The sequence below is a fragment of the Bos javanicus genome, chromosome 8 (assembly GCF_032452875.1).
Source record: "Bos javanicus breed banteng chromosome 8, ARS-OSU_banteng_1.0, whole genome shotgun sequence".
Classification (NCBI taxonomy): domain Eukaryota; kingdom Metazoa; phylum Chordata; class Mammalia; order Artiodactyla; family Bovidae; genus Bos; species Bos javanicus.
The window spans coordinates 75,996,672-76,018,268 of NC_083875.1; the positions used below are offsets into that span (position 1 = coordinate 75,996,672).

The 21,597-nt window shown below is 47.5% G+C and overlaps 1 protein-coding gene and 1 non-coding gene across 8 annotated transcripts in view; both read right to left on the minus strand.

Moving 5' to 3' along the window:
• UBAP2 (ubiquitin associated protein 2) overlaps positions 1 to 21,597 on the minus strand; it is a 119,337-nt gene that overhangs the window by 1,859 nt on the left and 95,881 nt on the right. For 6 of the 7 annotated variants that reach the window (XM_061425945.1, XM_061425943.1, XM_061425942.1 and 3 more), the window contains 11 exons: positions 18,603 to 18,883; positions 17,829 to 17,998; positions 15,601 to 15,814; positions 11,642 to 11,681; positions 9,356 to 9,539; positions 8,399 to 8,468; positions 3,972 to 4,167; positions 3,319 to 3,410; positions 3,009 to 3,056; positions 647 to 725; positions 229 to 434 (listed from right to left, as the gene is read on the minus strand). In XM_061425945.1, coding sequence (XP_061281929.1) covers positions 229 to 434; positions 647 to 725; positions 3,009 to 3,056; positions 3,319 to 3,410; positions 3,972 to 4,167; positions 8,399 to 8,468; positions 9,356 to 9,539; positions 11,642 to 11,681; positions 15,601 to 15,814; positions 17,829 to 17,998; positions 18,603 to 18,883 — 1,580 coding nt within the window. Of the gene's footprint in view, positions 1 to 228; positions 435 to 646; positions 726 to 3,008; positions 3,057 to 3,318; positions 3,411 to 3,971; positions 4,168 to 8,398; positions 8,469 to 9,355; positions 9,540 to 11,641; positions 11,687 to 15,600; positions 15,815 to 17,828; positions 17,999 to 18,602; positions 18,884 to 21,597 lie in introns of those variants that run through there. The other variant, XM_061425949.1, reaches the window with a different exon arrangement.
• LOC133253553 (small nucleolar RNA SNORD121A) lies at positions 10,201 to 10,284 on the minus strand. The gene has a single exon (XR_009738341.1). It is a non-coding gene; the product is annotated as a small nucleolar RNA SNORD121A (small nucleolar RNA).

Sequence of the window (21,597 nt, forward strand, 5' to 3'; positions counted from 1 at the left end):
GTGAGGGGAGCAGGTCGCCCCAGCTCAGCCTCGGGCAGCAGGTGGCACCACCACCAGGGATGTGTCTTTACTAGTGCCATGCCTGCTAGGTCTCCAAGCAGATGAAACAGGAACATCGCCCCCAGCCTTGACCCATTCTTCAAGGCCAGGTGAGCCCGAGTGGGGACCTGTCCCCCCCTCCCTGCTTCTGCTCCCTGGAGCTGGAGGAACACCCCCACCGATACTCACAAACATGGTGGGCCCATACTGGAAGGCACTGGGCACGCCTGTGTAGTAGGGGAGGCCAGTGTAGCTGTAGCCAGGCGGCAGGGCGGGACTCAGAAAGGGCTGCTGAGCCGTGTGGTGGGCCTGGGACTGGCTCTGCTGTGGCTGAGCCAGGGTGGTGGGGGGTGCAGGGGACGCAGAGTCACCTCGGCCAAACTTGGTGACATCACCTAGGGGAACAGGGGCACTGATGCAGTCCCCACCCTTCATCCCAGCAGGAGGAAAAAGTCAGACAGGCCCCTGCAAATAGGAACAGGGCTGGCTCAACAACAGGAAGCTGGCAGGTCTCTGCAGCCCTTCCGTTTGTTTCCAGGCTCCTGGGATGGGTCACAGGCCAGTCCTTTGAGCAGCCCCTACTCCTAACCCCCTGAAGACGACTAACCTGAATACGGGTTATTAGTGAGGCTCCCATCTCGATTGGCGAGGGCTGGGGGTGTAGCGAAAGGGATCCCATAGTAATCCTAGGAGAGACCAGAGACTCGGTCAGCAGAATGGCTTCACCCACTCCTAGGACAGAGGGCCTTGCAGGCAGCTGGGTACTCCAGGGAAGGCCACGTTCCTGACTGGACCACCAGAGGGCAGCACTCGGAAAATTCAAAACAAACGGTGCCCTTCAGAGTTGTGGCAGCCACATAGCATGTAGACACACTGACCAGTCCCTCAGCCTTCAGGGGCAGAGCCACTGGATCCCAATCACACACATCTTCCTGGGCTGACGATGCTATGGATTTCTTGGGAGATTTCCTGGCAATGAAGCCAAAGTGGATCCAGAGGGTGTGGGTGCTTTTCTGGGAGACTGCTGCCCACGAGGAAAGCAGGAGGGCTTCCCCTCGGCTCAGAGGCCCCAGGTGCAGTATGTCGAGGCCTGGCAAGCCCTGGGTAGTAAGGGGCAGGGCAGGCCTCCCCTTCTCCACGGGGCTTCACTGTGTCTCACCTCTGCACACACACTTCTCCCAGCTCTTGTGCAGCGTCAGGGCTGTTTGGGTAGAGGGCTGGTCTCCTAGCTCAGGACTGACGTGTGCCTACTGGTAATTGCTGCCCTGACCTGTTAAACCCTTGAGGCTCCTCCTCCTCCTCAGGTTTCTACTTGTCCAGGTAACTTTCCTAGCTGTCCCTTAGAGTCCCTCTCACTGGAGAAGGCACTGGAATTCATTTGGCCCATGACCCTCACCAGCATCCACCTGTGACATAAAATGCCTGAGAGGAGGGCTGCTAGGGAAGCACAGCTGGCAGGGTTCAAGTGGGGACCGGCCTGCAGGAAGCCCAAGGGGGCTACTCCTTCACGGAGGAAAACCCCAAGGTGGAAACGAGCACAATAGGAAACGACCCCTGTCTCCAAAGACAGGCTCACAAGTGGTTTCCTCTAAGGCACAGAAAGATGAACAGAGTATGAAGCAGGACGACCCCCGGGCCTGGAATCCCACCAAGTCACTCTGAGGGGCCCAACCAGGCACCACCACAGACTCGTCTTTCAGAACCAGCTCCCACATTCCACCTCTGAGGCCCTGGGGCTGCGAGGTTTCCTGAGTGTCAGGAGGACCTGGGTCGCGCTTCCTTGTTTCCCTGCAAAGCCTAGGGCTTAAGGCATCCCCAGAGACCCTGAGTTCTGTTTTACACCATAGAAATCTGCCAGTACATCCTCAATACCTTCCTGGGCCCTCCAGGGATGTGGGCAGAAAGCCCCACAGGCCCTCGGGCAGTAGTATGGGTTTGCAGTGGCTGCTGGTTTGCACCCTGGGGAAGAGCAGCCCAGCTACAAGCCTCTGGAAATACTCCAGCAGATGAAAGAGTCTCCCAAGAGAAACAAGCTTCAGCCACTGGGCCCGGTGCCCACAGCTCCCTGAGCTCTCTGCGGTCAGCCCAGAGCGGGCAACACTACTTGTGGAGGCCACCTTGCTGCCCTGCACGAAGAGGGGCCGGGGCGGGGGGCCCTCCACTCCAGTCTTCAGTCTGACAAAGGACACCTCACCTTCACTTGGGGAAAAGGAAAGCCTGTGCCCAACAGAGCTGGTATCAGTGTCCAAATAGCTATTACTCTCTGACAATGTGACAGATGCCCCAGACTGCTGAAAATGATCAGGAGTCTGCTAAACAGCAGACCAAGAAGGAAGCGGCAGGATAGGAGCCTGCAGGCTGTCGAGGCAGGGTGCATGCCTCCTTACGTCCCACTCCTGCACTGCGTCCTGTTCATGCGGCCACATCCCAGAGAAGGCCCAGTGCCTCGTCCTGGGAGCAAGGGCCAAAACAGGCAACACTGACCTCAGCAATCAGAGAGATCCCAGGGCCAGCAATCTTACAAACAGATGGCAGGCTAAACCTGGAAGGGCCCTTCAAGACTGTCTGCTCCAGCCACTCACTCCAAAGAACAACGCTGCCATCACTGATGGCCACTGCAGAAGCCAGACACTAGATGGATGGCACTTTGAAGGACAGGACTTTATTAAAAGCCTAGGGGCAGACAAGTAACCCCATGTCCTGGTCGGTTGTTTTATTTTTTAATGGGAGGAGGCTTAAGGGAAGAGAAGGACCCACATTTGCTAGAGAAACTGCCTACTGGGGCCCCAGGTGCCAAAGAACTTCAAGGTCCCCAGGCTACAGCTGCACCAGCAGCACCATCACAGCAGCTTTCCCGGCTGCGTGCTGAGGGCGTCCTCAGGTGGGATGTGTCCTGAAGGCCAGACAGCAGGTGGGATGCGTGAGACTCAGAGCCTGAAGCCTCCCAGCCTCACCCAAACCCCACTCACCATTGGCAGCCGTGACTGCAGCATCTGGAGCTCATCATAGCCGTAAATCTGCGTGAGGACACAAAAGCTGTGAGAGACCACACGCCACCCCTGGGGACCCCGGCCCACATGGGGCCAAAAACAAGGCTGGAGGCGGAGGACACGTGCAGGAAGGAGACGGGGATGAGCTGCTGTGGGCAGACGCCCCGCCTTGACTGAGTCCAGCTAGAGAAGGGCCCAGGGTCTAAGGGCAGAGCTGCCCTCAGGGGGAGCGGAGGCAACTCAAGACCGCCCAAGGCCAGCTGGGCTGAGGGGAGCCGGGTGTGCTCACCGGGTAGGCAGGAAGCAGTCCTCCGGGGCCCACGAGGTACTGGTTGTGCAGCAGGGGAGGCACCCCCTGGGGCAGGTTAGGGGGCGCTTTGCCTGGAGGGCAAAAATCAAATGGAGTGACGTGGCCCCCACACGAGTACAATTCCTCAGCTACTGGGGCACAGCAGAACGCAGCAGACCGGGTAGCCCCAGGACAGGGACAGGCTGGGCCACAGGGGGTGACCTGCTAGCAAACCACAGTTGGCTGGGCCCACACAGCCTGCCCAGGTCTGGCTGATGGGCAGTCACACAAAGTGACCAGGAGCAGCCCATGAGAGCTGCCCCGTCACCTCAGCTGCAGGGATGAGCAAGGACAGAAAAGAACGGAGCGCTCCAAGCAGAAAGGCTGCCGGGAATCCTGTCCAGGGAGCATCCTCCCCCGCAAAACCGATTTCACCATCAGCCAGGATCTGGCCCCCACCCCAATCCCAGCTCTGGAAGAACCAGGCCTCAGGAGGTCAGTGGGACAGAGAAGCCCGTAGGGGCAGAGCCGGACACAGCTGTGCGCTTTCAATGCCCGTGAACCCCCATGGCTGCTCACCGGGGCCTGCTCCCAGGAAGCCAGGCTATACTCTTGACGGGGGGAGGAGGGCTGGCCAGGCCACGGGAACACACCTGAGGTCATCAAAGGCGCAGCCCTGGCGCTGCTGCTGGGGGCACTCCCGGGGGCATTGCCCAGGCACAGGCTGCTGACTGTGTTCATGCCGCTCGGCAAGCTGAGCCCTGAGGACACGGCGCTCGAGGCTGAAGTTGCTGCCGTTGAGAAGGTGGCCGAGGGCTGTAGGGAAGGGGCGCTGTCCACGCTGGCGTGCTGGCAAAACAGAAAAGCCAGGGCACATGGATCTAGGGGCAGAGCAGAGAATGCACGAGGACTGGCCTGGGCTGTGCGCCCACGGCCTTAGGCTGACCTGTGTGCTCGCCCTGGCCCCTCACTGAAGCCATGGGGACACAACTGGTCAGCTGAGTATCTGACCACCACAACTGAGATTTATGACCAAAAATCCTCCTAAAAATCGCTCAAGTTGCTCATGCTCTGGTAACTGAAACAGGCACAGAAACCTCAAGTAAACCTTAGTTTATAGATGAACACAGAGAATCTCAACAGGAGGTGACAACCCACCTCATAAAACAGGAGGGTGGAGCCCGGGCCACGGCAGCCCAGCCCAAGGCAAGGCCTCCTGGGCACCTCTGACCTGAAGCTGCAGGTGGCCTTTGCTCCAGCATGTGAGGATATTCTGTAGGTCCTCAGGGTCTACACCAGGAAGGGCATGGCCCGGCCCTAGGCCTGCCCGAGAAGAGCCACCAAGGAAAGAAGGGCAAAGCCCAGCGAAAGCTTTGAAGAGCCTGAGAGCCAAGGGCCCCACCCAGCTGCCAGTACCAAGGTGGCAAAAAGGGTTTCGAGGGTTGAGAGGAGGCTAGACGAGATACACCTGGTTGGGCAAAGTGAGGGCCGAAGACAGAAGAAAAGGTTCTGTAAGACTGAACGTGTGCACCACAAAGAAGCCGGGAAACTGACGCGAAGCTGAAGAACAGGAAAGACCAGGAGAAGGGACACCATGCACTGTCTTCCAGGGCCCAGACGACTGTGCAGGCCCCAGCCCCACAGGCTGCCCTGCCCGCCCAGGCACTAGCAACCAGATCCGGTTCAGCAAGTGCAGACTCCGAAAATTCTGGTCTCCTGGGGCTCCCCAGGACTTCTGCCCCTTCTACCGAGATGGAGAGACAGACCAGCCAGAGAAGGGCCCAGAGTGGGGCTGAGGCTGCCCACTACCCACACTTCACGATCCCCTGCACAGAGCCCAGCATCCACCCAAGGACACCAGCCAGAGTCAGAAACAGCTCTGACCACTGCACTGTGATGTCACTGGCCACCCAACCTTTCAACCACAGGATTAAAAAAAAAACACTGGCAGTGTGGGGAGTGGGGGGAATCCATAGGCACTCAGGAGTCATCCAGAGAGCCTCTCCTGCCTTGAGTGGGCCCTGAAAGGGTCCCTGAATCTGCCCTTCCACCTCTCGAATCCGTGAAGAAGACAAGCTGCTGGCCCGCTTAGTCCATGTAATGGGGCCGTCACTCAGCTCTCCAGATGGGCCCAGGAGAGCACAGCTGACCACACCTTCCACAGATCACGAGGGGCAGGAGAAAAGACGAGATCCTTTACAAAGTGGGAGAGACCTGGCTCTAACAGATTATGATATACCTGACTATTTAAAAGTCAGAACGATTTCTAAAACAACAAACCTAGGAAAAATATTTGCACTTCCCATCACAAAGGGCTACTTACTAGTCTCCCAACTATAGAAATAAATACCACAGACTGGACAGAAAAATGTAAACATCTCAGCCAAAAGGAAATGTAATGGTTTACCAATGTATAAAATAGATGTTCAAGCTCTTTCAGTTAAACACTATACTGACAGGTCATTCTTCTATTAACACATTAGAAAAATACAAATATTTGGTAACATCATTTTAGGAGGCAGTGGAGAAAGAAGACACGTCACTGTTTGCCAATGAGAGGTACGTGGGCTGAAATCACTACGCAGAGCCATGTGTGTAACATGACAGATGCCTGCAATTCCACCCCGGAGTCTATCCTGCAGACACAGCGTGTGCAGAAGGCTGTACACCACTGTCTGCACAGCTCCGTCTCTCGTTCTTGTGCTTTGCAGATACTGCGTTTCCTACAAAGTGAAGGTCCAAGGCAACTGGGGGGTCAAGCAGGTCTATTGGTGCCAATTTTCCAACAGCGCTGGCTTACTTTTCGTCTCTGTGTCACATTTTAGTAATTCTCACAATATTTCAAAACTTTTCATAATATTTGTTATGATGATCAGTGACCTCTGACGTTACAAATGCAAAAAGATTACAACCTGCTCGAAGGCTCAGGTGATAGCCGGCATTTTTAGCTAATGTATTTACTAACTAAGATACTTATATTGGGGGACTTCCCTGGCAGTCTGCTGGTGAAAACCCCCATGCTTCCACTGCAGGGGTCATGGGTTGGATTTCTGGTTGGGGAATTAAGATCTTGCATGCCACAGGATCAGTGAGTGAAAAAGAAAAATATGTTGTATTTTTTAGACGTAATGTTACTGCAGCAAGGCAGAAGGAAAAAAAGATGAATATGTTGTATTTTTTGGACATAATGTTATTGCACACATAATAGACTAGAGTGTGAACAAAACTTCTATGCACTAAAAAAATCAAAAGATTTCTGCGACCGACTCTCCCACATTATTCACTTTATAGCAGTGGTCTAGAACCAAACCCGCAATATTTCTGGGATATCAAAACTGAAAATGGCCCTCAAGTTCCATCAGAGGAGGACTACTAAATAATCCAATGCAGCAGAGCTGTGAAAAAAGAACAAAGAACTCTGATCCAACACAGAAACCTCCTAAAGATACACTGTTGAGTGAGGGGGAAAGATATAGGGAACTGTATAGAATGTTCCTATTTACATTACAGGACAAGGAAAAGAGCAGAAAGGAAAATGACCGTGTACGCATTTGACAGGTTAAGAAAACAAAGTCTAGAAGATCAAGAAAATAATAGGAAAAGGGGCAAAGCCAAGCAGAAAAGAGACAAAAGCTTTTCAGTGTGTGTGTCTTTTACGTCTTTTGTTACTGAGTCCTGTGACTCAGTGACCACCTTAGCAACTGCACGAGGCAGTTCTGGTGGCGGCCACTGGGACCGTATGACACAGTTCCTGCCAAGACAGGGTGCAGCGGACCACGAGAGCAACAGCGCCCAGGATGGGAGGCCAGCGCTCACAAAGGGGACATCGCAGGGCACCCACTGGCCAAACACAAGGCATAGGTGGTGGGCAGGCAGCTTACTCCAAGGACAGAGACAGTCACACCAATCTCTGCTAGGAAGACAGTGATCTGTGTGTTTCAAGCAAAGAATTACGTATAAACCGATTTCACTTAAGCTAGAATAGGGATGCCACAATGTTGGCCAGATACTGATGAAAGACAGGACTGAACCTTTTCCACCACTTCATTCTACGGCAAAAGATTTGACGTCTTCTTCAGAAGAAACTAATTTGCCAATTTCCCAACTCCCCCATTCACCTGGGCCCAAAACTTCCCTCCCTGCTTGAAGACCACCTACTCCCACCTTGTGGAAGCCTGCTGTCTCCTGGGAGGGGGCACTTGGTTCTTTCCTGGAGCCTTTCCTTCCATGTTCCAATCTCTCCCAGCTTTTGGAACTGTCTCCACCCCCTACGCTGCCTCATCCCACAGTGTAGACTGAGCCCCGAGACCATGCTCCCAGCTTCAAGCTTAGATGCCGAGACTTCCGTAACCATGATCTAGGGTCACCCTTCAACACATCGGGACCTCCCCAGCTGGCACCCTGCCCGCACTTCTATTCTTGCCTCTCTACGCTCCACACATGCTTCTGCAACAGGACCTTCCCAAAGCCCCCACCCCTGAGCTGGAGAAGACGGCCTGAGCTGGCGGGAGTGAAGGCCCCATGACCACACACACTGGATGCGGTAACACTGGCTGGACCATCTGTCCGTCTCAAAGACTCTTCCTTTCCCTTCACAAAGTACCAGAGTGTTCTCCAGAAGCATTGCTCTTGATAAAACTGGACTTTTAGCACAGCCCAGTCCACGGGGTCACAGAGAGTCAGACATGACATGCAATAGGTGCCAAGCAGAAGTTAGCAACAAGTCGACTTTCCTCTAAAAAGCTTGCAAAGAAGTCCCAGAAAATAAAACCAACCCTGCCAGGCAGAAAGGTCTCCTAGAATGAATAGTGAATTCTGGGAAACAAATTCACCACCCAACAGCCCTGCCCATCGTATCAGGTCTGGAGAACTGATTTCACCACAGAGGCATGAACCACATGTCCTCCGTGGGGCCTAGGAAATTATCCGTTCAAACCATGAACCTAGATGAGACATCACAGCCAAGTGATTAGAGTATCCGGATATTCGGATTCACAAACCACAGCCTCCCCCCACCCTGCCCAAGCCTAGGCCCCAAGCCAGCTAAGGAGGGAGTGGGTGGGGGAGCAGGAACACTTACTGTGTGGGATGTGCTGGCGGAGAGCGGCATGTGCGTGGAGGCGAGGCTGCTCTGGTGGCTGGAGAGGGAGCTGGAAGACAAGACGGCACCACATGTCCACCACGGCCCTCTGTACCAGGGGCCACTTGGCCAGGCAGGCTATCCACGAGCTCGCCTTATCCCCCCATGGGAAGGCCTGGCTGGACACCCTTCATTCTGCATCACCTCAGACAGGTGTTCTGTGGTTAGAAATGACCTAAAGGCTTGCTCACTCGCCATGAGGATCCAGGACATCCTTCCCTGGGAACCTACAGAGCCCGCTTCAGGCAGCTCTAACCATCTGCTCTGAGACTGTAAATGGTAAGAACAGGATTGTACTAAGAACAGCCAGCCTTGGAGACCCCCTTAAATCTGTGTGTGTGGGAAGAAAGTTCCTACGTCGGCCCCACACGCTGGAGCTTGAATGCCCATCAAACGTAGAATTCAAGAAGCCTGGCTTCTGCTCCAGGCTGCATGAGGCAAGAGGAGAATTCTGCTCAGAAGGTAGGTGAGGACCCACCAGTCCGGTCCTCCCATGCCTGTGTTGACCACTCATCTTTGAACCCACAGCAAGTGCCACACAAGAGACCTGCTCAGAAATCCCCCGGCCCTTTCACCCCACATCACAGTGATGGGGCCCAGAATGTGGGGCAGGGCTGAGGCACGGGGTCCCCTCCTGAGGGCTAAAGAGGAGCAGAAGCGACCCTCTGGCCCCACCCCATTCCCAAAGACCCAGGGCTGTGTGACAGCAGAGGCGTTACAGGTGGCAAGACTTTCACACCGGGCGCCTGAGACCCCACCCCCGCCACACAGCATTACTGCGAAAGGCCAGGACGACAGGCAGGGGCAAGTGTGGGCTATGTCCCTGGACACAGCCGTCCAGAAGCTTCAGGACTTGGCCTTGGTGCCTCGGACTCTGGGTCCCTGTTGTCCCCGTACCTGCTGAGCTGAGAGAGGGGACTGCTGGACAGGTCCCCAGGCTGGGACAGGGAAGGCAGAGTGGCAGTGTGCTGGGATGCAGGGGGCAGAAGCGGAGCGCAGGAGGTGGTGCTGGGCAAGGAGGCCACAGATGGGAGGGCAGAAGGAGGGTCTGTTGTCTTTGGAGCTGGAACGGATGAAGTAGCTGTAAGAAACAGATCAGTTTAGCTCCAGAACCAACCGTGAGTATCGGAGAAATGCTCAATGTTTTGTGACAGGTTGGCTGGGCTGTGACATACACAGTGACGCCCCGGGGGACAGTGCGTGAGCAGGCTGCAGGCGGGCCCTGCCCGGGCTGCGGTGATGGTGCGAAGGATGGTTGGAACACAGGCCCCAGGCGAGGAGGGGGATACATCTTTACCATCACACACAGCCCCGATGTGGGGGTCAAATCCTCCCGACTAAAGGAATCTGACCCTGAGCTACACCCAGACACGGAAAGAGGCTCAGAGACTGACAAATACGGTCACAGCGTGAACACAAGGGACAGTGAGCACGTGGTGGGGGAACCACCCAGGGGTTAGGTCTGCTTCTATCAAATGAGTATCACAGCAGGCTGACCTCAGGAAAGTTCACTGCCAGTAGAGGGGAGGAACAGTACATACAATACATACTCATACACACAATTCTCCAGGGTACATACAATGGAGAATCACACACACCTAAAACCTGAGGAAGACACTCCTGCCCTCCACAGCTACTTCCAAAAGTGAGCATTTTCTTTGCACACACTTCAACAGAACAGACCTCAGAGCACATAAATGCATGCATTAGGCTTTCAGAAGAATAAGAATGCGATCAATCAGCTGCAGAGAAGACTCAGTTTTAGTGCCATCCACATATACAACTCAGATATGTGCTTGGACATAAAGCATCATTGTCTTCTGCAGTTAAGAGGGGGCAGCACCTTGCTTCGGGAGGCCCTGAGAGTCCAGGCGACGTGAGCTAGTCTCCGAAAGGGAGGACAGCTCGACAGCCAGCACCAGCAGTGACAGGGCAACACTGGGCATGGTCAGTTCTTAGAGTGGTCCTCACACCCCTGAGGCTTTTCACTGACAGGCCTTCCCAAATGGCGCCTGTTCTTCCAGAAATCAGATAAAGACACCACAGATGTCCCTGGCCCAAAACTCACCTCCCTGGGTGTTGGATCACATCAATGACAGGTTCACAGAAAGTGTGTGGTGAATGTGAGTGTGACGGTGTGTGTGTGTGTGTGTGTGAGAGAGAGAGAGAGATGGTTGGAGAAGAGCACATGGGAGATAAAAACCTATCTAAAATGCACACTGTTTTATGGACATCTCACATCTCATTATCTCACTTGAAATCTCCAAATAAAATCTCTAAGTAAACCTCTGTGTGTTCTCGACCCCACACGTGGGCCAAAGAAACTTTCCACCACAGATTGAGTAATTCACACTTCCTGTGACATCTAGTGTTCTCAGATGTACCAACGTTATTTGTTGCTCTGGCAGTCCCTCAACACCAAATCCAACTCTGGGTAAATCAATGTGTCATTTCAATTCCAACTGAGACCTATTCCTGGTCTGGCAAATTTCCACAGCCACACTCCCAAAAATTTCTAAATAAAAAGAGGGTCTTTCTGGCTTCCATACCCAATAGATATCCAGTTGCTTCACTGAATGATCAATGAAAATCGGTTTCATTTTAGATTATGACCATAATCATTGATAAACAAGCCAAGAACAAAGGGAACAACTAATGTGTTCCCTTTGTACACTAACTCCAGTGATCACTGAGCTGTACTAGATTTGGTGGGCTTTCCCTCCATTTCTCCCAAGTATTTGTAGTGAGCAACATTTTCTCTCTCTCCTAAACCAGCATGCCAATTTCTGCTTTAAACATCTTTCACATTACTGAAGTGAAAGCCCTCTTAAACTTCCTGGAATCTGGGCCTCTGAGAAAAGCATATTTTAAATCCAACCTACACTCCACACTTGAGATGCGGTCTTAAGACAGCAGAATGATGCAAGACCCCCTTCACGCTGTAGATGTATTTCTAGTAATACTGTCACCTACAGTCTGGTCACAGGGCCTCTCTAGCTCAGCTCTAAACTGAAAGAAATGTTGCCAATGATGAGTCAGAGACAGCTATCAGAAAAGATGGAAAAGGACTACTTTTGCAGAATTAGCCATTGGCCAATCATTTACCCCACCACATCAGCTATGCTCTTTTTCTGTCTGTGGTTTCCACCAGCCACAACAAGGATAGTTAGCTCATATACTTACTGTCTACTGTCTGCTGACTTCGACTACCACCATGTCCATTCTATAAGAAAGAGAAAATAAAGTAAGTAAACCCTCCATTGAATGACAACCTAGGTTGGGATTTAACCACAAACATATGAAGATTATGAATTAAGCAAAGAACTATGACCTGTTTTATTTTGTTTCTTAAGAAAAGGAGAGGCAATACAACAAATTCTTAATAAATCCCAGCAAGCTGACCTTATTTACACCAAACTTGTTATTTAAGGAAGTAATAAGAATAAAAAATAAGACCAAAAGCACAGGAAGCAATGAAACAGTCCTAAAAATTATTAAGCCATAGGCAGGACTTGGGAACTCTCACTATACTGAAATCACCACAAGCCTTTCTATCTCATGGACATTCTGTCTCCCGAGTACCCCACATACTAGAAAGTGTTTCCAAACTATAACGAAGATAACTTTCATGCAAGGAATTATCGTATTTTATATGATTCAGTTGGTCTGAGTTAACCATGAAGCACTTTCCCAGAACTTTCAAACAGAAGGAGGCATCCTCACAAAGAAAACTTTACTTCCATAGATGGGGTGTAGAGACCTGGTAGAGAGATTGAGGGCTTCGCTGGTGGCTCACTGGTAAAGAGCCACTCCTGCCAAGGCAGGAGATGCAGGTTTGAGTCGATCCAGGAAGACCCCACACACAGTAGAGCAACTAAGCCCGTGTGCCACATTTACTGAGCTAGTGCTCTAGAGCCTGGGAGGCAACTACTAAAGTTTGTGTGCCCAGAAGCCCGTGCTCAGAAACAAGAGAAGCCTGCAGTGAGAAGCCCATGCATCCCAACTAGAGAATAGCCCCTGCTCGCCACAACTAGAGAAAAGCCTCTGCAGCAGGGAAGACCCAGCACAGCCAATAAGTAAAAAAATAAACTTACTATTGGAAAAAAAAAAAAAAGTGACTGACAGTGGAGCCTGCAGGGCTCAGACAGGCTCTGGATGGGACAAGGAAGCTGAGGAGATGATCTCAGAACAGAAATTCACTTTCTTTTCATAAAATCCTACATACATTTTATTCTTAAAACAATTTGAGATTATTTACAAGAAATGTAGACAATAAAACAGAACTGCTAGGGAAAAACAAAGCAAAACAAGAGCTAAAAGACTCAGAGAAGGGAAAATCAGTATAAAGGGCACATGGAGAGCAATCAAAGTTCTGTTGCTCTGCCTCCCTCTCAACGATGGTTCACTGTTCGGTAAATATACACACATGACATCAAGCATATTCCTCCAAGACAGCACAAAACCAACATACAAAGTCTTCTCAAAACTGTATCAGGGCTTCCCTAGTGGCTCAGTGGTAAAGTATCCACCTATCAATGCAGGAAACATGGGTTCAATCCCTGATCCAGGAAGATCCCACATGCCTTGGAGCAACTAACCCCATACCCTACAACTATTAATTAAGCCTGTGCTCTAGAGCCTGAGAGCCACAACTACTGAAGTCCCTGTGCCTTAGAGCCTAGGCCCTGCAACAGGACAAGCTACCATGAGAAAATGGTACACCACAACCAGATACAGTCCTTGCAGGAAGGAAGACCCGGAGAGCCAAAAAAACTCACTAGACAAAAAGAGAGGAAAAGATGAATCAAATAGCTGCCATCACATCTTGGGGACACTTCATTTCACCTAGAAAATCATTTTAAAAATACAAACCCTGGACTACATGTAAAAATAGACAGCCATTGGGAATTTGTTGTATGATGCAGGAAGCTCAAACTGCTGCTCTGTGACAACCTAGAGGGGTGGGATGGGCTGGGAGGTGGGAGGGAGGTTCAAGTGGGAGGGGATACATGTGTATGTAAAAGTGAAAGTGTTAGTGGTTCAGTCCTGTCCAACTCTTTGCAACCCCATGGACTGTAGCCCTCCAGGCTCCTCTGTCCATGGAATTCTCCAGGCAAGAATACTAGAGTGGGTTGCCATTCCCTTCTCCAGAGGATCTTCCCGACCCAGACACTGAATGTGGGTCTCCTGCATTGCAGGCAGATTCTTTCCATCTGAGCCACCAGGGAAGCCCCAGGCTGACTCATGTTGATATATGGCAGAAACCAACACAAAATTATAAAGCAATATACTTGAATTATAAATAAATAAACCTTAAAAAAATACAAATATTCGAACAGTAAGGTCCTACTATATATCACAGTGAACTATGTTCCATATCTTATAACCTACAGTGGAAAGGAATCTGAAAAAGAATATATACATATAACTGAATCACTTTGCTGCACATGTGAAAGTAACACATTGTAAATTAACTACAATTAATTTAAATTAAATTAATTAAATAACTTCGAATTTAAAACTATTAAAAACAGAAACAAAAATTTCACAAGCAATGGACAAACTGACACAATAAAGAAGCCACGTTATTCGGGATGAAGGAAATTCTAGGCAGAAGCATGCTGGGGACAAAAATACCATCAAATGGTCAAAAGAGATCAGAAATCTGGTTCGATTAGCTGAGCAAGAAATGAGTTGAACAGTGATATGGACAAGAACAAGACGTCAAGTTAGAGCTGGAACTGAGATGTTGTGCAGATGACAGAGATTTAAAGAAATGGTCTGATTTATGTCTTACACACTAAAGACCAGCACTTTCCAAGGGAACAGAATATTTTGCAATAGTGGAAATACTGTCTGTCTGTACTTGGTCGTGTACTATAGTGACTGACCAACCATATCTAGACAGACAACATTTAAATCGTGGTGTGTCAGAGAAGCTGAACTTTTAATTGTATATTTAATTTAAACTACCACATGTGGCTAGTGGTTACCATGCTGGAAATCACAAAAATAAACTTCTTACAGAATATATATTGAAAATACATGGCTTTTTAAAAAGGTGTCAACCCAGAAAGAGAAATACAGGTGGAAAATGAGAGCAACAAGACTTTATACAGTAGAAAGCAGATGCCAGATAGTAATTGACTTAGCTGACCTGGTAAAGCCAAAGCCTAAGCAAGTAGTTGAGAAAACCAGAAAACCGCTCAACTTATATCCAAGAACCATACCAAGCAACTCAGTACTAATATATATCACATAACTTTGGAACTGGGTGTCAAGGCAGGGCTAAATGTTAGAGAATTTTTTAAACTCTGCACAGCAGGGTGAATGCCCCCTTCCACCTTCTCCCTCAAGCTCTAAACTTCATCAATGAATATTTAACGGCAGCCTTCTCTTCACACTAGGTTTTTAAGACACTGACAGACAGGTATAGGTCCTACAGGGAAGAGACTGGAAGAAGAGCCCCTGAAGAATCCAAACAAACCCAACAGGAAAGGCCCATAGGGCTGATGAAGGAGCTCCCACCCCTACAGAAATGGCCAACCACACTGTCCCTCACTGAAGCCCATGTCCAACAACCTACCCCTATAGACAGTTTTAGTGTTAAGTGGGCACAATGGATTCATCAGACATTTGAGGAAAACATCCAACATGAAAGATGGAAAAGAAAGGGAGGAAAAAACTCTTAGGTCAATACATGCAAATATTTCCTCACAATCTTAGAAGGAAACTTAAGGGAAAAAAATGTATCCAAATGTCTGCTATGCCAATTCAACTGTTTCTATTATGTTCATGTTCTCGCCACTCTAAAGTAGCTCTCACTAGTAATGCTTGAATGTCTGCCTTACAAGACAGTGAAACATTAGACTAGAGTCCCCACTCACCCCACCGAAGCCACTGCACAACTCAGGGTGTATCCTGACACTATCCGTATACCAGGCGTCTGGGTCCATTCACACAATCCCTGTGTACAGGTGCGTGAAACACAGGTTTCAAACGAGATGGCCACAAACTATATGGATTCCTCTCAAAAGGTTAGCCGATTTCTAAAATGAAATTTTCTAAAAGGAAATTTCCCAAACTACATCTCGAGCTCCAACTGGAATCTCCTGTAAGAATAAACCTGAAAGACCACTTGCCGTGACGGTTCCTGGAGCTGACTCCGACGGACTCACAGAGCTTTGGTATGCGATCCTGTTATGCACAGAACTCTGGTCGTAGGAGGAAGACGTTGTTACTGGACTAGTGGAGCTCAAAGAGGAGCTGGTCAGACTGGACGAGGTAATGACGGAAGTTGTGTAGGTGGAGTTCTGTACTGCACTGGTCATTGGTAGGGAGGTATTCAAAGAATCACTACAGAGAATAAAAGACATGAGACATAAATCTGTGTCACTTCACTGTTTTCATGAGGCAGAACAATTTCATCTCGTCATATTTTAAATTAAATAAACGTATCTAACTATAAAATTTATACTGCTGCATCATTTATATCATGCAAATGAAGATTAAAAGAACAATTAATCCCTCCTCCCAAATTAGAGCAACCTAATTTAACTGACAGTTCAAAACTGGGAAGAGTACGCAAAAGACTATATACGGTCACCCTGCTAATTTAACTTATATACAGAAGACATCACGAGAAACAACGGGTCAGACAAAGCTCAAGCTGGAATCAAGATTGCTGGGAGAGATATCAACAACCTCAGATATGCAGATAACATCACCCTAAGGGCAGAACATGAAGAGGAACTTAAGACCCTCTTGAGTGAAAAAGGAGAGTGAAAAACCTGGCACAAAACTCAACATTCAAAAAACTTTGAACGTTCAAAGAGACACAGCATCCGGTCCCATCACTTTGTGGCAAACAGAAAGGGGAAAAGTGGAAACAGTGGCAGATTTTCTTTTCCTGGGTTCTAAAAATCACTGCAGACCATGACTTCAGCCATGAAATTAAAAGATACGTGCTTCTTGGAAGAAAAGCTATGAAAAACCTAGACAGCATATTAAAAGCAGAGATATCACTGCCAACAAAGATCCATATAGTCAAAGCTATGGTTTTTCCAGTAGTCATGTATGGATGTGAGAGTTGGACCATAAAGAAGACTGAGCACCAAAGAATTGATACTTGTGAACTGTGGTGTTGAAGACTATTGTGAGTCCCTTGGACTGCAAGGAGATCAAACCATTCATTCAATCCTAAAGGAAATCAACTCTGAATATTCTATTGCATGGACTAATGCTGAAGCTCCAATACTTTGGCCACCCAATGCAAAAAGCTGACTCACTGGAAAAGACCCTGATGCTGGGAAAGACTGAAGGCAAAAGAAGGAAGCAGCAGAGGATGAGATGGTTAGATAGCATCACTGATTCAATGGACATGAATGTGAGCAAACTCTGGGAGACAGTGAAGGACAAAGAAGTCTGGCATACTGCAGCCCATGGGTTGCAGAGTTGGACACGACTTAGCAACTGAACAACAAATTTAACTAATAGGCAGCGTGACATTATTAAGAATTCTTAAGAAACTTTAAGGAATCTAAATGTCCTGAGTCTGTCCTTAGAAAGGGAACTCAAGCAAATATCAGATTTTGGCTCTAGAAGGTAAAAAATGTAGTAAAACAAATTCTAAAATTTGAGATTTTAGAATTTCAAGATTCCTCTTGAATCTTGATTCCTCTATTTATAAAATATTCCATTGAAAGAAAATAAGTGTTAGCAAAGATGTATACACACTGAATCCCTCATAGATTACTGGTAGGAATGTATTTCAGCCACTAGGGCGAAAGTCTGATAGATCCTCAAATGGTTAAATACAAGAGTTATCAAAGGATCCAGCAATTCCCAGGTACAGCTCCAAAGCAAATGAAAGCACACAAAACTTAACTGAATTTTCACATCAGTATGATTCATAACAGCCAAAAGTGGATGTAAGCCAAATATCTAATGACTGGATAAACAAAATGTGATGTACCTGCACAATGAAATACTATTTGGAAAAGAAAATGCACACACACTGTAAAATGGATGAACCTTGAAAACACTATGCTAAATAAAAGAAGTCAGAAACAAAAGGCCACTTATTGCATTTTCCTAGTTATATGCAATCCCACAACAGGCAAATCAGGAGACAAATTAATGGTTTTCAAGGGATGGAGTGAGGGGGAAAGCTGGGCATGACTGCTAACAGGCACAGGATTTCTTTTTAGGGGGATGGAAGACACATTCTAGAGTTAGCCACTGGTGATGGTGATACAAACCCATCACTATAGGGTTTATTTTCTCCACCAGGTGATTTCTTAGACTCTACTGTGTTTTACTTTGCAAAGGAGTTAATCAAAACTAGAAAGAGAAGTGGGAAACTGTATACCTTAAAGATTTTGAATACAAGCTAATGGGAATCTGGCTACTATTTTCACTGCTTGCAGATGATCCAAATTCAGAGAGAGAAGGTTCTGATCCAAATTCCAAGGCGCCAAACTGGACATTTAATCCTGTGACATCTGCTGATCCAGGCATTTCCACTGCAGAAGCTGGAATCTGTAAAAGCAAAACCATGATGTTAGCAACGGAAGTGAGAGATTCCCAGCCCCAAAGGTCTGCAGAGCTAACAAGCACTGGGTTCCCTGGGCCCTTTGGGGAGTCCTGAGGAACAAGGAGTGAAAGGCAGGAAAAAGAAATAGGATTTTTTTTTTTTTTTAAAGAGAAAGGAACAGAGCCAAGAAAAATTAAAAAGTTAACGGAATGGTCAGTTCCACCAAATGCTTCTTAGGATTGGGGATGGGAGTTGGGGGGAAGGGGAGGGGGGGGTGTGACACGGGATTGTGGTGATGGATGAGTGAGGAAGAGGGGCCTCTAATGAAAGCATTGCCTGGTCAAGGAACCACTCCTACCTCTACAGAACAGAGCTAAGTAAGTGCAGAAGAACACCAGATTCTCTTCCCTAAACGCACAAGATCATCAGGTTTCCTGAGCAAGATCTGTAATTTGAATGGACAGTCCTGTCTCTTAGCACAAACCCATTAGTCACTCAGAAGTGACCGATGCTCATAAATCAAGAGACTATGTACTTGAATATACCCCATGAACTAAGTGTTAAAATGCATCCACCTTTGGCACTATGACTTCCTGATAAAAGACTCACCTTAGAAGCTGGAGGTATTCGCCGAGACTTAGGGAGTTTGATGTGTTTGGGCTGTGGTTGGTGAGCAGACACAGCGATGTTTTCGACAGTCATGCTGGGAAGTTGCAAAAGTTTGTTCACAGTGGAGGTACTGCTGTCTCTGGGTGCTGCCTCTCGGAGCTTCACCTGGGAAGGAAAGGACTCCAACCCAGGAGGAGGAACAGTGACGGCCTGAGTCTGGTGCTGCTGTCGTTGGCTCAACTGGCTAAGAACAGGGGATGGTTCAGGCTGAGATTTGAAGTCTAAGAAGCGGGGTGGGGGTGGGGGGAGGCAACAATCAATCATTTAGGCACATGAGCTCACAGCTCCCTATTCCGCAGCCCCTGACGGTGGAGGGCTGCTGACACCACTGCTTTCTCCCAACCACCTTCTACTTCAATCCCAAACATGGTGTGTGCGTGTGTCTATAATATTTTAACAACTGGTCTGTGGGAAATGGAAAAGGATACCTGAATGAGTTTGTAGCTAATGTCTTATGCAGAGAGGAGATTCAGTTTATGCTAAAGCATATGGGGTGGAGAATGGGTATTCATATTTTATATTAACTTTTGAAAATTATTATTTCAATAACATACGTGATACTGCAAAATCCAAAATATACAAAAATATATATGATGAATAAAAATCACCCTCCACCCTGTTCCCAGAAGCAGACATTTGTACTCAGTTTCTTAAATAAAAATATCAAAGATATTTAGTTTTCAGAGACTGTGCCCCATTAATGTATGAAGAACTACTTCATTTTTATGATTACAAAGTCAGATATGGTACACAAACCAGTATTATATTAATAAACTTTGAAGTTTTCCAATTTCTTGCTACAAAAAGCAATGCTGCAATAAATATATTTTTATGTAAGACATTTTGGTCAAGTGTAAGTACACCTGCAGGATCAACTGCTAGAACAGAGTTGCTGGTTCAAAGAGTGACTTGATACTTTTTATATTAAGGAAGTTCACCCTTTGCCTATAAATTGATTTTTTTTTTTCATAGTTTGTCTCCTTTTTCATTTGGTTATGATACTTCCTATCACATCCAGACAGGTAGGTCTACCTCACACAGAGTACATAAAAATCTTCCTATGTTTTTCTGTTATTGTTATTCATTATCTACGTTTAGGTATTTCACCCATTTGGCACTTTGCTGAACAGTAGGAGTTAGGGATCCAACTTCATTTTCCAGCTAGATACCCAAAAGAAACAAACCATCTCTCCACTGTGGATTTGCAGTGCTACCTCTATCATAAAGAGAATCTTTTTCTGCAAAGAACCAGACAGTAAATATTTTAGGCCCTGAAGGTCATCTCTTAGCAACTATTCAACTCTGCCTTTGCAGACTGAAAGTAGTTACAGATAAAAACATAAATAAATGGCTGTGTTCCAATAAAACTGTACTTCCACAAATAGGTAGCAAATCCAGTCAAAGGTTTGCCATCCCATGTCTTAGTCTCTTTCCATCATAGTTGAATCTATTTTCGTCTTGACATTAGAGGAAAGTACAAAGAGGACAGACTTTTAAAGAATGGGAATAGCATGCTCAGATCTAAAAACTCATACCACTCAGTAGTTAAATGTGCAGAAAAAAGTTAACATACACAGGAGGCCTATATTAGAAACATCAGCTTCTGTCAAGGAACATGAAATTTTTGGTATGTTCCAAAGGACGCCAATGCTCTAACTGATAAAAGGGACTCTCTTTACCTTGATTATTTATACAATTTGGTTTATGTTGAATGTTCTCTCTCTTTCTGGGATTCTACAGTTTGGGTTTATACTAGGTAGACAGTGCCCATGTGACCAGTCCCCCAATAAAAACCTTGAACATTGTGTCTTTAATGAATGCTTTGGTAAAAAGACTTCAAACCTAGAGTAGTCTCAGGTACTTCTGTAACAGTAAACCATTTCATTCAGCAGAAAAACGTGTTTCCGTGTCTCTCAGTATACCCTAAACATAAACCAGACAGCCAACCCTATGATTAAAGTAAACCTCTGCTATTATGGCATGTGTATTGGTGGGAAATGGAGAGTTAATGTCACAAAGTCTATGGGTGTACAGCTTGGAAAACATCTAACTTAGAAAATATTTATCATACAAACCACAGACATTAAGGCTAGACAAAATTATGGCAGATACACACATGTTAGAATCAGAAAACAAGAGAGAATATGATTTAAAGTATTGTCCACATTTCACCTTCTTATTCTAATAAAGCTCAAAAAAAAAAAAAATCTGTCTAGGTATTTATTCAAAGTGTTGTTTCCTTATATCTGCTTGACTACTATCATGCTTTTGCACATCTGTTCAAGGTATGTACTACTACTACTACTAATATTAACAAACAAATATAGGTATTTATACAATGCCAACCTGAAGGATTTAATTCAGAAACTGCAGAAGTTCTACTAAAAAGAAATATGCCTGGTCAAGACAGAACCCGTAAACACTAACAATTGACATTCACCTCAAAGTCACCCCTGGTGACTCAGATGGTAAAGCGTCTACCTACAATGTGGGAGACCCAGGTTCGATCCCTGGGTCGAGAAAATCCTCTGGAGAAGGAAATGGCAATCCACTCCAGTACTCTTGCCTGGAAAATCCCATGGACAGAGGAGCGTGGTAGGCTTCAGTCCATGGGGTTGCAAAGAGTCAGGACTGGGCGACTTCACTTTCATTTCCACAGTCTCCTGCTTCTGAATTGGTTGGTGGGGTGTAGTGGCTAAGAGTGCTGGGTGGCTGTGGTTTGGAGCAGTGGTGGTCAGGACCAGAGGGGTAGTCTCTGGCTGACTTATCAGGGTGGACCAAAGGTGGAGTGACTTTATCTTGGCATTTGTTGGTGGTAATAACTGCTTCCCAGTTTCTGCTGAGTCAGAGACCTACGTTGTGTTCTTGTGCTCTGGCTTTTGGAACTCAAGTAAAGGCCCTTTCGTTTCAGGTGAAATTCCTCTTGGTAGATTGG